Genomic DNA, 13,052 nt, shown 5'->3' on the forward strand with positions numbered 1-13,052 from the left:
AACTAGCTCAGTTTCTATCTTCATTGTACTTACCTTGTGTTCTAGTTAACAGTATCATGTTTAGTGTATAGGGAGACACTTAACAAAACTGACATTTTAGGCAAAATAAGATTCATAACATTCTGCATTGACACAGAGGTTCTCGGATTGCCTTTCTGAACACTGCAGCTGATATACTGTTTCATTTACCACATGAAGGCGATGATTCCAGAAAAATTTATTCAGCATTCTGTTTGGAAGCAAAATATGCTTTCATCATTTCCATCATATTGTTCTGCATTTTGTTTGAGTCTTTCTGCAGCTCGATGGGCTGTTTTTTCAGCTCGTGGCTGTCAGAGGCTGCCTTGGCCGCACGTTCCTCTGCTGGTGCAGTGTCAGCAGGCTGTTTAGCACTGAGGCAGCAGGTCTTTTCCTGCTCGCTTTTGTGATGTTGCTGCTGCTGCTCGTGTATGATGGTCCAGCCACTGCTGCAGGGGTTTCAATACCTGAGCCACTGCTCGTAGCCTGTACGTCAGTATCACTCCGGTAGCAAGATACCACCTCAGCATCTTCAGGTGCTTGGTCAATTATTGCGACCTGTGTGTGGCAAAAAGACAAAGCTTGTAATATCAAAGCAAGCTGTACTTCATGCCATCTGCGACACCAACCTTTGGGAATATATATGTCAAACAAAATACTTGACATCAAAGTACAGCAAAATTCGACACGTGAAAGCTAGCAGGCAAGCAGCATCCCTCATTTCATTTCCTTTATTCATATAGTCAACCCTGAGCATAGGCTGTTTAAATGGCACAACATTCAAACCTGGAACAAAAGGCAACAACATAAGAAAATAAGCATTGAAAACAACGCTGAAGTCTATTCACTATTTATGCAAAACAAAACTCTGCCATATAAATAAAACAAAATAAAACACTATGTAGCTTATCTAAACATGTACTAGGTGATTGCGATTTGACGGCGGAGTTTGGTAGCATGTTCCATTCATTATTGGTTCTCGATGAAAAAGATGTTTTCAAGAAATCATTCTTGACAGTTGGCATTGGCCTGTACAAGATGTGACTATGGCGTGATAGGTCGCCTATTTTATTTTGAAAGTCACTTGATTGGTTTTCACTTTGCGGGTAAAAATCTAGAAAAACTTTTCCTGTCACATATGCTTCTGAAATTAAGCATTTGCAAATTATGTGTACACAAGGAAAATGGTGGATCAGAATGACTACCTATTAAATATAAACTTTGCTGAAAGTCACTAAATTCATTCTAGCATAGAAAAATTGCAGGCAGTGAGCGAGCCCGAGATAACTTTTTCATATTTCTAGACCAGGCTCTTTTCTTCAAGAGTGGCACTGTACATATTGCATCTTTGGCTTCGCAGTGCTCAGGAGGTCTTGGTACATACTTTATTTAGGTGTGCATTTAGAGTAGCAAGTTGTTGGGCCTTCACCTTTCACATCATCCTTTCATAAACTATGGTTCTTTATTTAAAAGAAATATATAGCAGTCATGCTTAAGTATGAATTTAACCAGTTTCAGCTTGCCCTGCCACCTTGCAGGTCATCATTGGATACATACAACAAATTCCAAAAGAAAAAAACATGTTCACAGGCACAGTATACTGTTTCAATCATTTTCAGCATGGTACTGTGACATCACATGAAAAATGTTTACAGTCTACGAGTCCAAGGCAAATGTTGGGGATTTTCTTTTTTTTTTATCTTTGGTTGTTGGTATTTGACAAGAATTAGTCTTATGGTGATATCGGGATAAATAATTTTAAATGAAAAGCGGAAGGTTGTTTTTCCTTCCACTTTTTATTTAATATTCGTTGTCCCGATAATCACCATAAGACACTCTTGCCAAATGCCAACAACCAAACATAAACAAAAAAAAAATCCCCAACGTATGCTTTGGACGCGTAGACTGTCAGCTCCTTTAAACTCTGTAATAACGAGCCCCTCATTTTGCTTTAAATAATCTGCATAACACATGAAAAATGGTATGGCATGCTGAGAAGAATACGTGCTTATTATGCACGAAAATCTAGTTTACAGCATTAGCTGCACAATGAATAGTGCTAGAATTCTAATGAAAACATCCGATTACCTCCAAACTTTCTTCAATGAGGTCCTTGTCATTGATTGGCAGTGAGCCAAGAAATGAATGCAGGGTCCAGTAAAAGGGCCATTCGATGCCCTTGGCACCTGTTGTGGTGCCGCAACGTCTCAGCTTTCTGCACAGAAAAGTTTCTTGAATGAAATTTTGCAGCATGCAATTATGTACATCTGCAGTGTTGATACTTTTATGAGAAGCAAAATCGTGAAAACAAAGAGCCACGGACAGAAAAGGTTCAGGAAATGCAAAACAATAGTGTGGCGATGCAGGAACAATTAGCACAATGTCATTAACACATTAAGCACTCTGAAATAGATCAGGACCTCTGTTTTTTTTTTATATGAATTTTCTTACCTGCCAAAGACTACGTAAATATTTACAAGAGGGAAATGGCAGAATCCGTAAAATTACACCTATACTGTACGTGAAATGGACAATAGTTTTATCGCGCACTGATGGAGTAACCTGAAAATGTACCGCCCACGCAATTTGAAAAACAACTCCATATATGCGAAAACTACGGCGACAAGCGCGGCGCCGTGTTCTCGTCGTCTGGATCTGTGGCTGCGAGGGCACCGCGCTCGTAGCTTGCCGCTCGCGTACTAATATCGAGCTAACCGAAGCGGCTGCCGATAAAGCAATGAAGCATACACATGCCTATAAATGATCGCGCAGGGATAATGACGCTGTATATTCATGAAAACCTAGTCTAGAAAAAGCTGCGTGTCTTCCGCTGTTTTCAACGCGTCAGCGCGGTGCAGAGACAGCAGGCAAGGCCTAACACTAGTGACAACAGTGCGACGGTCCTCGCTCGCGCCTGTGCCTACACATTACACAAAGTGCGACAGAATTCATCGTTTCTTCACTAGGAAGGGAGCATGCTACTCACCGGTACTGCTTGTTCAAATTTTCCAGTTTTTGTCGAACTTGCTTTGGCGTATACGGGCCTTCACCCGCCGGCAAGCCCAAGTTCAGCTCTTCCGCCATAACGCGGTATATACGTGCGTTACGCGTGTTTGAGCGCAGTCCGCTCAAATTGTCCTCCCAAATTCGTATTAACGCCTCTGTGGCAGCCACAGACCAGTTAATACGCTTTTGGGAGCACGTTTCGGAGCTAGCTGAGCTACTTGCGTAGGACATGGGGGCCGCCATTTTGTCAGTTAGTGGTCCTGACTGAGGTGGCCAACCTCAGTTTGCGGTAACCATGGTTAGCAAAATAACTACGGTTAGGTTTATCGTGTGAATGTCCGTAACTGCGGTTAGCCTTAACCGCGGTCAAGCTTAACCATGGTTAGACTGCACGTGTGACAAGGGTATTAGTAGCAGTCCGCGTGGCAGCAAAACACACGGCGATATGTGCCGCGCGCGCGCCGCCCGCCCCGCTGGAAAGGAGGAAGCTGCACGCCCAGCAAAAAAAAAAAAAAAAGCGCGCGCACGTGACGGCGCTCGGCCAATGAGAGGGTCGAACGACGAAGGAGAGCGCAGGAGAGGAGGCGGGCGGCAAACTTCACATGTTGACGCTACTTTTAGTTTATTGAGGGGTTTTAGACGTCAGTTTTATCATGTCTAGCGTCTGTGGGAAGATTTTTCACGCCAGAATAGTAATTTTCCGAAATTTAGCCAGATTTAAGCTAGATTTGTAGCTAGATTTCGAAGAAGGGAGCTAAAACAGCTACTCGTAGCTAAACCAAGTTTATTGGTAGCTAGTTGAGTCCAAAAGTAGCTAAATCTAGCTACAAAGTAGCTAAATTGGCAGCACTGCCGCCGTGTTCGCGAACGGTCTGCGGAAGGAGAGAAGCGTTTAGGGGTAGCTCGGCTGGAAACGCTGATTGGTGCACACGCCGCGGCCTGGCGTGACGTTTTTTGCGTCGAGCGCGAGGCTTAACCGGACGTGACGTAGTCAAAAAACTGGGTTTGCTTGTTTTTTTTTTCGTCCCTAGACGCTCTAGGGAATCGCTAGGTGCCCCGCGCTCTGGCAACGCGCGCGATTCCGGCATTCGGTTCGTGGATCTCGCTGCTGCATGGCACCGGTGCGTTCGGTCACCGAGGTGCTCGACGATGGCGGGCCTGCGCGTTTACGTGAATGCGCTTTCGGCACGCCGATCCGTGCTTTACGTTGGGCGGAATGACGTTGATAATGGCGTCGACCTGCGGGAGATCGCAAGCACCGTCAAGGTAAGTATAAATTGCGCAAAATTGTCTTGCATTTTGCTTATTCATAAGTGCTGTGTCGCTTGTCTCTCCCTACGTGCTTCCAGGACCTCGTGCAGCAGCAGCAGCTCGTGGCATGGGCGCTCCTCGTGTTCAAAAAAAAAAAAAAAATCGGCCACAGCAATGGAAACGTCCACGAAAACATCCGCCGTCGGCAACTAACCGCTGCCTGACTGCTATGCTGAGGCGCACGTCTGCCGTGCGCATTCTCAACCCTGATTGAGGTACAAGAACGCAGATTTCTTTGTCGAAAGTTTTGTAATATTTTGCGCATTCATCAAATCGCTATGTTCATAATGCAACTTTTTTCTACTCTTTTACAGCACCGTTTCCTGTATGCTGCGAAGAGGCCGAGGATTTTCTTTGTACGCAGCAGCCCATGTCAGGGATCGCGGCATCGATCAGCTCTCCAAGATCATCGCGGCAACCCTCGTAAATGTCTACAGTGGAAGCATCGCTACAGCATCCAGGGCAGCATATAACCAGGCACTGTGTACGACGTAGTGCACCACTGTTGACGGTGCACGGCAAAGGGCCACGGACGAGTGCAGGGCGTTGTGTTCGCCACGCCGTCACGTCGCTGCGCATCCAAACGGCCCTTTTCAGGGCCGCCCCAATGTTTCCTGGCGGACCGCAGACCTGCACATCCCGTACACCTCTTCCCTCTACGTTGCACGTGGCTTCGTATCAATCGCCGCGGCCACCAAAATAACTTGCGCGCTACGCCTCTTTACCAGGCTATACGTAAATACAGGCATGCATAATCGTGTCAAATTTGATTTAATAAAGTGCTACAGTGCTTACCTGCTTCCCTCACGCATTCTTCCGAGTCTTCGTGCAGCAGCTGCAGAACACGTGGCAAGCGTCACTCTGCTGCCGCGACGAACGCTAACTAAGCCTATAAAACAGGGTTAACAGTGTGGTGCGGCTTTGTTCAGCGATGTTAATGGAAGTATCGACATTTTATATAACTGCATAATCGTCTTGAATATTGCTTCATAAAGTACTGTACTGCCTAATTCTCACTTACCTCATGCATTCCACAGCTGCTGCAGCTAGCACGTGGCCAGCGTCGTTCTCTCCAGTGCTGCAGTGACTCGAAGGTTATAGTCGCCATCCAAGGATCACTTAACTCGAGATCACGGGAAAAGGCAGAGGTGTACGCACCTGGATTCGATGTTGTGTACAACGCCGTGTTTTTTTTTACGAAAGCATTCTACGCGCTAGGCGTCCTAGACAAGGTTCAAGTGCAGTGTGCCTTTGTATAGTAACCATGTATGGGGTGAGCGGTTGCCATGTTTTCAGTTCACTTTTGTTGGCAGTTTCTTAAATAAAAATTGTCATTGCAATGACATATGGTCTCTGTCCGTCACTGTGTCTAAAGAGCTGCTCTAGCCGAACCACGTACGTACGTAGCGATGGATTGCACCGCGGCAGTATGGCTTTGGTCCAAGTTTAACAAAACAGTTGAGGCCAAATCAAAATCGAAAATGACCATTTCCAACTTCGATATCGGCCCCCAGTCAACAATTTGGAGTCCAATTCAATGGCGACACTTCAGCTCTGTGCCAACATTTCGTACAATTAAGGGAGTCGAAATTATGGAAATGGAATGCATTCGTGAACATCAAACATGCTTCACATCCAATTAACATGTCATGCAATGCTAATATAAAAGCTCAATATTCTATCGGGGAACTATGAAATCTGCTAGAGCATGGAGCACACGTTCGTAGAGATATTTTTTTAATTACCAGCACTCGGAAAGGTATTGAAATAATTGAATCAAGTCCCATTCAAGTAATCAGATGAACAGTAACAAAAACAAATCATCCTTTATATATTTTGTTTAGTACCTCAATGAAGAGTATTAGGCACACTTTTGCTGAATTTGTACATAAATGACAATTCATATTGACAACAGTGTTCAGCTCATCGTGTATGCTGATAATAGTGTGTTTATTACTGGCTTTGATCTCAATGAGACTGTTTTACATTGAAATTATTTACTTGAAATATCGTTTGTCTGGTCCAATTTCATGAAAAAATAAACACAGAAAAACTATTTTGTTTTGAGTCTCAAATAAGAAAATGATGTAAGAGATGGCTACCGATCTGTAATAAAAATATAGACCTTGTAGAAACTCGCATAAGTGTGAATTTTTTTCATTTGAGATAGGAAATTCAGATAAACAACACTGCAAATAAAAAAAAATTTCTTCAATGAGTGAGCTTTACCTTGATGTGGTACTGTCCTTGCCTTTAATTATGCAAGTCCCCACAGATAAGGTATTGCAGTTTTATGTGGGCAAGCACCACAAGAGCAAATATCAATAAAATGATAATTCTCAGTAAATTGAATGAGTGTTTCACACATAACCGATATTGACTGCCGGTTTACGACATGACACCTCCGTGCAGAATACAGTATAATTATCTTTAACTATGAATGCCACTTGTTGCATGTTTCCTATTTTTCTTAGCAGGACAGTAAAAGCTTTCTTTACTCGATGGCACTGCTGCAATTTAGGGCCACTCCGTTTTTAACTCAAAACTCCAACCTCTGGTTTCTCGCGCACTTTCACACTTGGTGCAACCTGCAATCAATAAAACACAATCTAATGGTCTCACTGAATGAACTTAAACAGGTATTCCTGAAATTGTGAAAACAGCTATGAATACACTTTTTAGGGTTGTAAAATCAGAAATGTTGCAAAGTTAAAGAGCACTGCAGAATCTACATTCGAGCAATGCAAAAGAACGGATGCTGCTGCAACATTACATCACCCTCCATCGATTGACACCACTCATTAACCTCCACCACTTCTCAATTACTCACAACTGCTGCGGACATGATTTTGCAGACACGTTCTGCGGATGCGGTGTGCGGACGCGGTCTGCAGACAGAAATCTGTGAAATCTGTGCGTTTGCCAGCGCTGTGTTAATGTATTTTATGTTATCACTTATACTACTTGAGAATTCATTTAGTGTTCTATCAGTGTGTTGTGTTACCTTGCTAACAAGTTTCCTTATATCCTCTTTGCATGTGTTATTGTATGTAGTTGTATCCCCCCTACAATAATGCCTCATGGGCGCTGTAGGTACTTACAATAAATAAATAAATAAACATAGCGAAGTAATACTTTCGCATTAATAGATCTTCTAGACATACGGCCTCTAATTCTTGCACTCTTTTTTAAATAATGTGTAAAATTTTTTATCCTACTCTGCAGCTAACATCTGCTGCTCCTTTGTAACTGGGTCCAGGACCTAAGTGCATGAGTTGCTCTCTGAAACATTTAATTTAGCTCTCGAGACTATCTAATATGCTTGAATTGAAATCATTGACTCCAAATTGGACTTTGAAATTAGTTGCAAAATTTTTAACTGCAAAGCCTATTGAAATCTAATATGTTTGGATGTATTTTTACTAGGGAGTGAAATGCACCAGCTTCCTTTAACATCTTAGCCAGCACACACACAATGCATCATTGAAATGTAGTTTGAATTCCAGTTTCACCATGCATAACAATTGTCCATTCAGTTTGGATGTTCATTGGGAATATCAATTCTAACCCGTAAGATGACCATAACTTAGCAGCCCATAATAAAAATAAATTGCTTCTTTACAGAGAGTTGAAACTATGCAGTTGGGACTAAGTACTTATTCCAGCTGGGAGGTCATCTGGAAACTGGAAGACATTTGATTATGGAAATTCAATTAGAACTGAAAATTCTAATTGGAAAGAATGAAAAGATGCCTAAATGGAATGAGGGCTTCTAGAGAAAGTGTAAATTCTGGAAACTCAATTGGATAATACAAGACTCTTTAGCAGGATCTAGAACACATCTTTTACAAATGAGCACTTGAAACTGAAGTAGAACTTGTTGCTGGGCTAGTTGGTTCATGATCGTACGGGGAAAGTAAGCGCAAACAAAGAGACAAACACAAGAGAGGAGACAAGACAGTTGCCAGTAGTGCGTTGTCTTGTCTCCTCTCTTGTGTTTGTCTCTTTGTTTGCTCTTAATTTCCCCGCACGAACACTTGAAACTTGGAGCACTCGCTGACGCTCACCGCCGCAGCTCTCAGAATAACTGACAGCATGGTCAAAACTACAATAGGTGTTAGTGCAGTATACACCAGTGTTGTCACTGCGAAGTGAAGAGCCACAAAGCAGAGGACTGCCATCCTTACTTCTGTCAATATAAAAGTCCTTCTCAGAGCCACCCCATTGTTTCCTGGCAGATCATGGGCCTTCAACTTCATCGTCATGTTTTCTCATTTTTAGTCTTTTGTAGGATGTATTGGACCTTCGGCGGTCTGTCATGCAACACTGCATGACTAATCCACCGAGTGCAAAGCCGTTAACCAACAGAGATATCTTTTCACTTCATGTGCGGCACACAAACATCATGCATAAAAGAAGCCACATATGTCACTATTCCATCTTTCTTTACACTTTCTTTCTTTAGCACACTCTAAAACCATTCCTGTAAAAAGCTATAGCTTCTTTTATGCAAAGTTACATGGCAATTATTGTAGCTTGAAACATTTTCAAAACGAAAAAATAAATGCATGAGGCGGCTCACAACCATTGTTTTTTTGTAAAACTGTTGCTTCATAGGCAGTAACTTGAACAATGCTGACAGCATTTCTACATTACTTTGAAACAACCCAGGCAAAAATCCTAATGTAAATGGTTTAAGGAACAAACTTCCAGTTCACACCAGTTGGATAACAATGGATCCCCAACTGGAATTCAACTGGGATCAACGTTCATGCGTATAAGGTACCCGTTGCATGCGAGCCTTGCTACCTGTTGATGGTTTACAACTCAGAAAGAACACAAAAACGAGGGCACAAGTGCAGATAAGGCGCATGTTTGCAGTCTCCATGACCGGTTGTATTCATTCCTCTGTATCCCATGAAAGCACTCCATTTCTAACCCCCAATGACGTAGGTCTGCGACATCCGTAGGTCTGCGACAACCCCCCCCCCCTTCTTCATGAACACACCTGAGCGCAATACCATCAACTACTTTGTCATTAAGGCTTTCTTCGATTGGGGAAGTTCGTTTTTCGTATCGCACAACATGGTGCAAGCCGAGGCATTTTTTTTCATTCATTTCTTAACGTAACAAGCATACCCCACAACTGATAATAAGCTATATTACGAGGGGCATATGTCATATTTTTTCTTTTCTTAAGAAAGGTGCATTTGTGAAGAACTAAGTAGAGGTTTTTGACAGATGAATTTCTAGACTGGGACCACTCAAATAAAAGGGCATATAAAAACCACAAGAATTGCAAACTTTGAGCATGTAGAAATACTTGGTAACATGCACAGTAACTAAAAAGTGGCAAACTGGCAGATGCTACCAGGATTATAACACGGTGCCATTGTGAACAATTTTGTTTACATCAGGCATAGCGCAGTGCCAGCAAAAGCCTTGAGAACTGGCCAATGTGCTGTATTGCAGTTCATATTTTTTATGCTTCCACAAACTCTTCATAAGAACTGTTGAAAACTTTGAACATGCACAAGACTACTGCAATTACATCAGCCACAGTGACAAAGGATAAAGTAAATACGAACCAGCTAGAATGTTAGACGAGCGTTCACATGCAAATATGGGCGTGAAATGCCATTTGAGAAGTAAGCATGCTAATAGTGAAAGGACAACTCGAACACACAGAAGAGAACTGAAGTTACAAAAACAAACAAGCAGTCATAATTGAGGCCTTCAACAACTATGCTGTAAAATCAAATTTTGCAGAGGGACAAGTGCATAATTAATCCTGCCGCACAAATGAAATAAGCATACCCCTCGATCAATTATAGAAATCGCTTGTGTACAAAAAGTGGGAAACACTGAAGTCATCTTGCTTTGAGCAACTAATTTCAGATATTATAAATCTTGTTTTGAAAGCTGGTATTGATCTAAAGAGCATAAAGCAAAAAAAAAAAGAAAACCCCGACATGCCAACATTTTTATTTTCCAGTCTTTAATTAAAGCTTCAAAGCTGCTACTTGGTTTGTCAAAATCAATGTATTTTGCCAGCTCACCTACAAGAGATGATAATGCAAGATCTGAAAGCATGCACTGACCCATCATAGGTCCTCTTCCTCACAGGACACAACCTCCTCCTCTCACAGGATACAACAGACACTCATATATTAGGAATAGTTGCAGGCTGGGGAGAGGCTCTAGAAAATCTCAATCTGGGGAACTCCAATGCTGCCCAACTGTTGGCCTCTTCGAGTCCAATGCTTGCCACTTTAATTTGAGGTGTCTCCTCAGCCAAGGCATTTCGATGAAATGTGTTCTATCAGACAGCTTGTCGTAGAAGGATGTAAGCTTCAGAATACATACTTAAAATCTTGAGAGGTCCCCCAGTAGAATAAAGAAATCTCTTCACTTCAGGAGGACTAGATGGCTGAGTGGTAGCGTCTCCGTCTCACACTCCGGAGACCCTGGTTCGATTCCCACCCAGTAAATCTTGGAACTTGCTTTTTATTTATGAAGTGCATGCCGGGATTTATCGCTCACTGGACGCCGACGACACCGGCTTTTCTGCGACACGAGCTCCTTAACGCTACCGCGTTAAAACAGTATACATGCGAATCAAAGCTTGTGCTTCGTAATACCCTCCTTATACCCTCTTTACACGGTCGGCTTAACCGAGGTTACCGAACCTAACCACGGTTAACTCGCCGCCGTTCTCGGTTACGGCCGCCATTGCCCATAAAGTACAACCGAAGCGACGCGGTGATCTGCGGAACGAAGCAGCATTTACAAATATTGTATTCATAATGTAGTTTCCGGAGTACCGTCCGGCAAGGCGTCAACAACGCGGTGAAGCCCCGCACGATGGCAGCACCTCATTGACCATCGTAAACGCTGCCGTGTTGGCCCCCTCCTCCCACAAGCGTTTAGGGGTAGCTCGGCTGGAAACGCTGATTGGCCCAAAATGTGTGACGTCATATATGACGTCACACATTTTGGGCCAACGATGGTCAATGAGGTGCTGCCATCGTGCGGGGCTTCACCGCGTTGTTGACGCCTTGCCGGACGGTACTCCGGAAACTACATTATGAATACAATATTTGTAAATGCTGCTTCGTTCCGCAGATCACCACGTCGCTTCGGTTGTACTTTATGGGCATGGCGGCCGTAACCGAGAACGGCGGCGAGCTGTGTAAGCACAGCTAACCGCGATTGGCGGTTAACCGTGGTTAGGTTCGGTAACCTCGGTTAAGCCGGCCGTGTAAAGAGGGTATAAGGAGGGTATTACGAAGCACAAGCTTTGATTCGCATGTATACTGTTTTAACGCGGTAGCGTTAAGGAGCTCGTGTCGCAGAAAAGCCGGTGTCGTCGGCGTCCAGTGAGCGATAAATCCCGGCATGCACTTCATAAATAAAAAGCAAGTTCCAAGATTGACTGGGTGGGAATCGAATCAGGGTCTCCGGAGTGTGAGACGGAGACGCTACCACTCAGCCACGAGTTCGATGCTTGAAAGCGGTACAAAAGCGCTTCTAGTGAATGCGTTGTTGCCTTAGAAACATGCCGTAGAACGTTATACTGCAGTGTATATCGGTAATTATGAGCATGTTACTTACAGAAGTCGCAGTTACACGAGTAGCGAAGTACGTTTCCGCTACATTTCTTCTGCGCTCTGCGCACATGCAGAGCCATCTTGCGGCAAACACAGAAGAACCCTTCCTCGCAATGTGCGGCGCTGCCCTGACACGTGGCGCGCCACTCGCCCCTGACGTTTCGCCGTGCACCCTCACAGGTTGTAGAATCAAGCGTCTTTCCTTTCTTTAGATCACTATCTTCGCTCACCCGCTTCTCCCCTTCGGGCCGCGCGGGTACCGGTGCGAGGATGCCCCAATACCCTTGCGTTTAGTAAGTTTTCTCGACGAGGTGCAATAACGCTATCGCGTTCCACTCTTGAAGGCGAAGCTTTTTCTCCGCGTGTTAATATCGCTCCTCGGCAGTAGCCTTTATTCCCTTACTGGAAGAACGAATGCAAAACACCACGCATCGTTGAAAACATTAAGTACAAGATCATCTGGACGATTTATGGCTGTCCGCAGGAAGAAATGTTGAAAGAGTTTGAAATAGTGATTCAAACATCGCGCGCTGCTCCGTAGGACTGCCCAAGCGAGCACGGCGTCTCCAAATTAACGTAACGGAATGGCAGGGATGAGTTTAAGCACTTGTAATAAGTAGCCCTTTTATTAAATATCGCACCATTTGCGTAACGTGTCAAAATAGCTTCAAAAAGAACCGCGCCCCTCCTCTGTACCCTCGCTATCCCCGCGGCCGCTACGCGCCGAGCGGCGAACGTGGCACCCCTGTTGCACGTCGCTCCCTCTTGCGGGAGTCGGTTCCTGTCATCGCAAAAGCGGCCCGCTCTCCGGCGCCGGTCGTCAGTCACATAGTGCTCTTGAAGATTGGGCAGTGTGTCGACCGCGCGGCGAAATGCATGGGAGCGAGGGGCCGCTTTTGCGATGACGGAGGCGCCCCAGCGCAGAGGGCGCCACCAGCAACTGGTGTGTCAGCCATCCGGGTACCCGCGTATGCGCGCTGTGCGGCGGGGCGGATACTGCGCGGACTGTACGTTCTTGTTTACTTGTGCGTCGTCTCGAGCTGTTCGCGACAAGGTTTTACAAATATGCCGGTTAACGGTGCTCAGTACTGTTAGCAATCACCTAAT

The 13,052-nt window shown here is 44.3% G+C and overlaps 1 protein-coding gene and 1 long non-coding RNA gene across 2 annotated transcripts; one reads left to right on the forward strand and one right to left on the reverse strand.

The window, feature by feature from the left end:
* Nucleotides 1-318: 318 nt before the first annotated feature.
* On the reverse strand, nt 319-5,294 carry LOC146205065 (uncharacterized). The gene is made up of 3 exons (XM_084605946.1): nt 5,131-5,294; nt 2,107-2,233; nt 319-576 (listed from the first exon to the last, which is right to left on the reverse strand). The coding sequence occupies exons 1-3, from the start codon at nt 5,145-5,147 to the stop codon at nt 319-321; spliced, it is 402 nt and encodes a 133-aa protein (XP_084462072.1). The 5' UTR covers nt 5,148-5,294.
* Nucleotides 4,114-5,128, forward strand: LOC146205066 (uncharacterized). The gene is made up of 3 exons (XR_014704118.1): nt 4,114-4,290; nt 4,374-4,550; nt 4,650-5,128. It is a non-coding gene; the product is annotated as an uncharacterized LOC146205066 (long non-coding RNA).
* Nucleotides 5,295-13,052: the final 7,758 nt, after the last annotated feature.

This window comes from Amblyomma maculatum, chromosome 1 (assembly GCF_055883805.1).
Source record: "Amblyomma maculatum isolate TAMU_Amacu chromosome 1, ASM5588380v1, whole genome shotgun sequence".
Lineage (NCBI taxonomy): Eukaryota > Metazoa > Arthropoda > Arachnida > Ixodida > Ixodidae > Amblyomma > Amblyomma maculatum.

What these genes read in the sequence shown, in the direction of transcription:
- LOC146205065 (XM_084605946.1), bottom strand. An exon ending in TCATTGAAGAAAGTTTGGAG is followed by an intron (nt 577 to 2,106) that starts GTAATCGGATGT and finishes TGCCACACACAG; the next exon opens with GTCGCAATAATTGACCAAGC.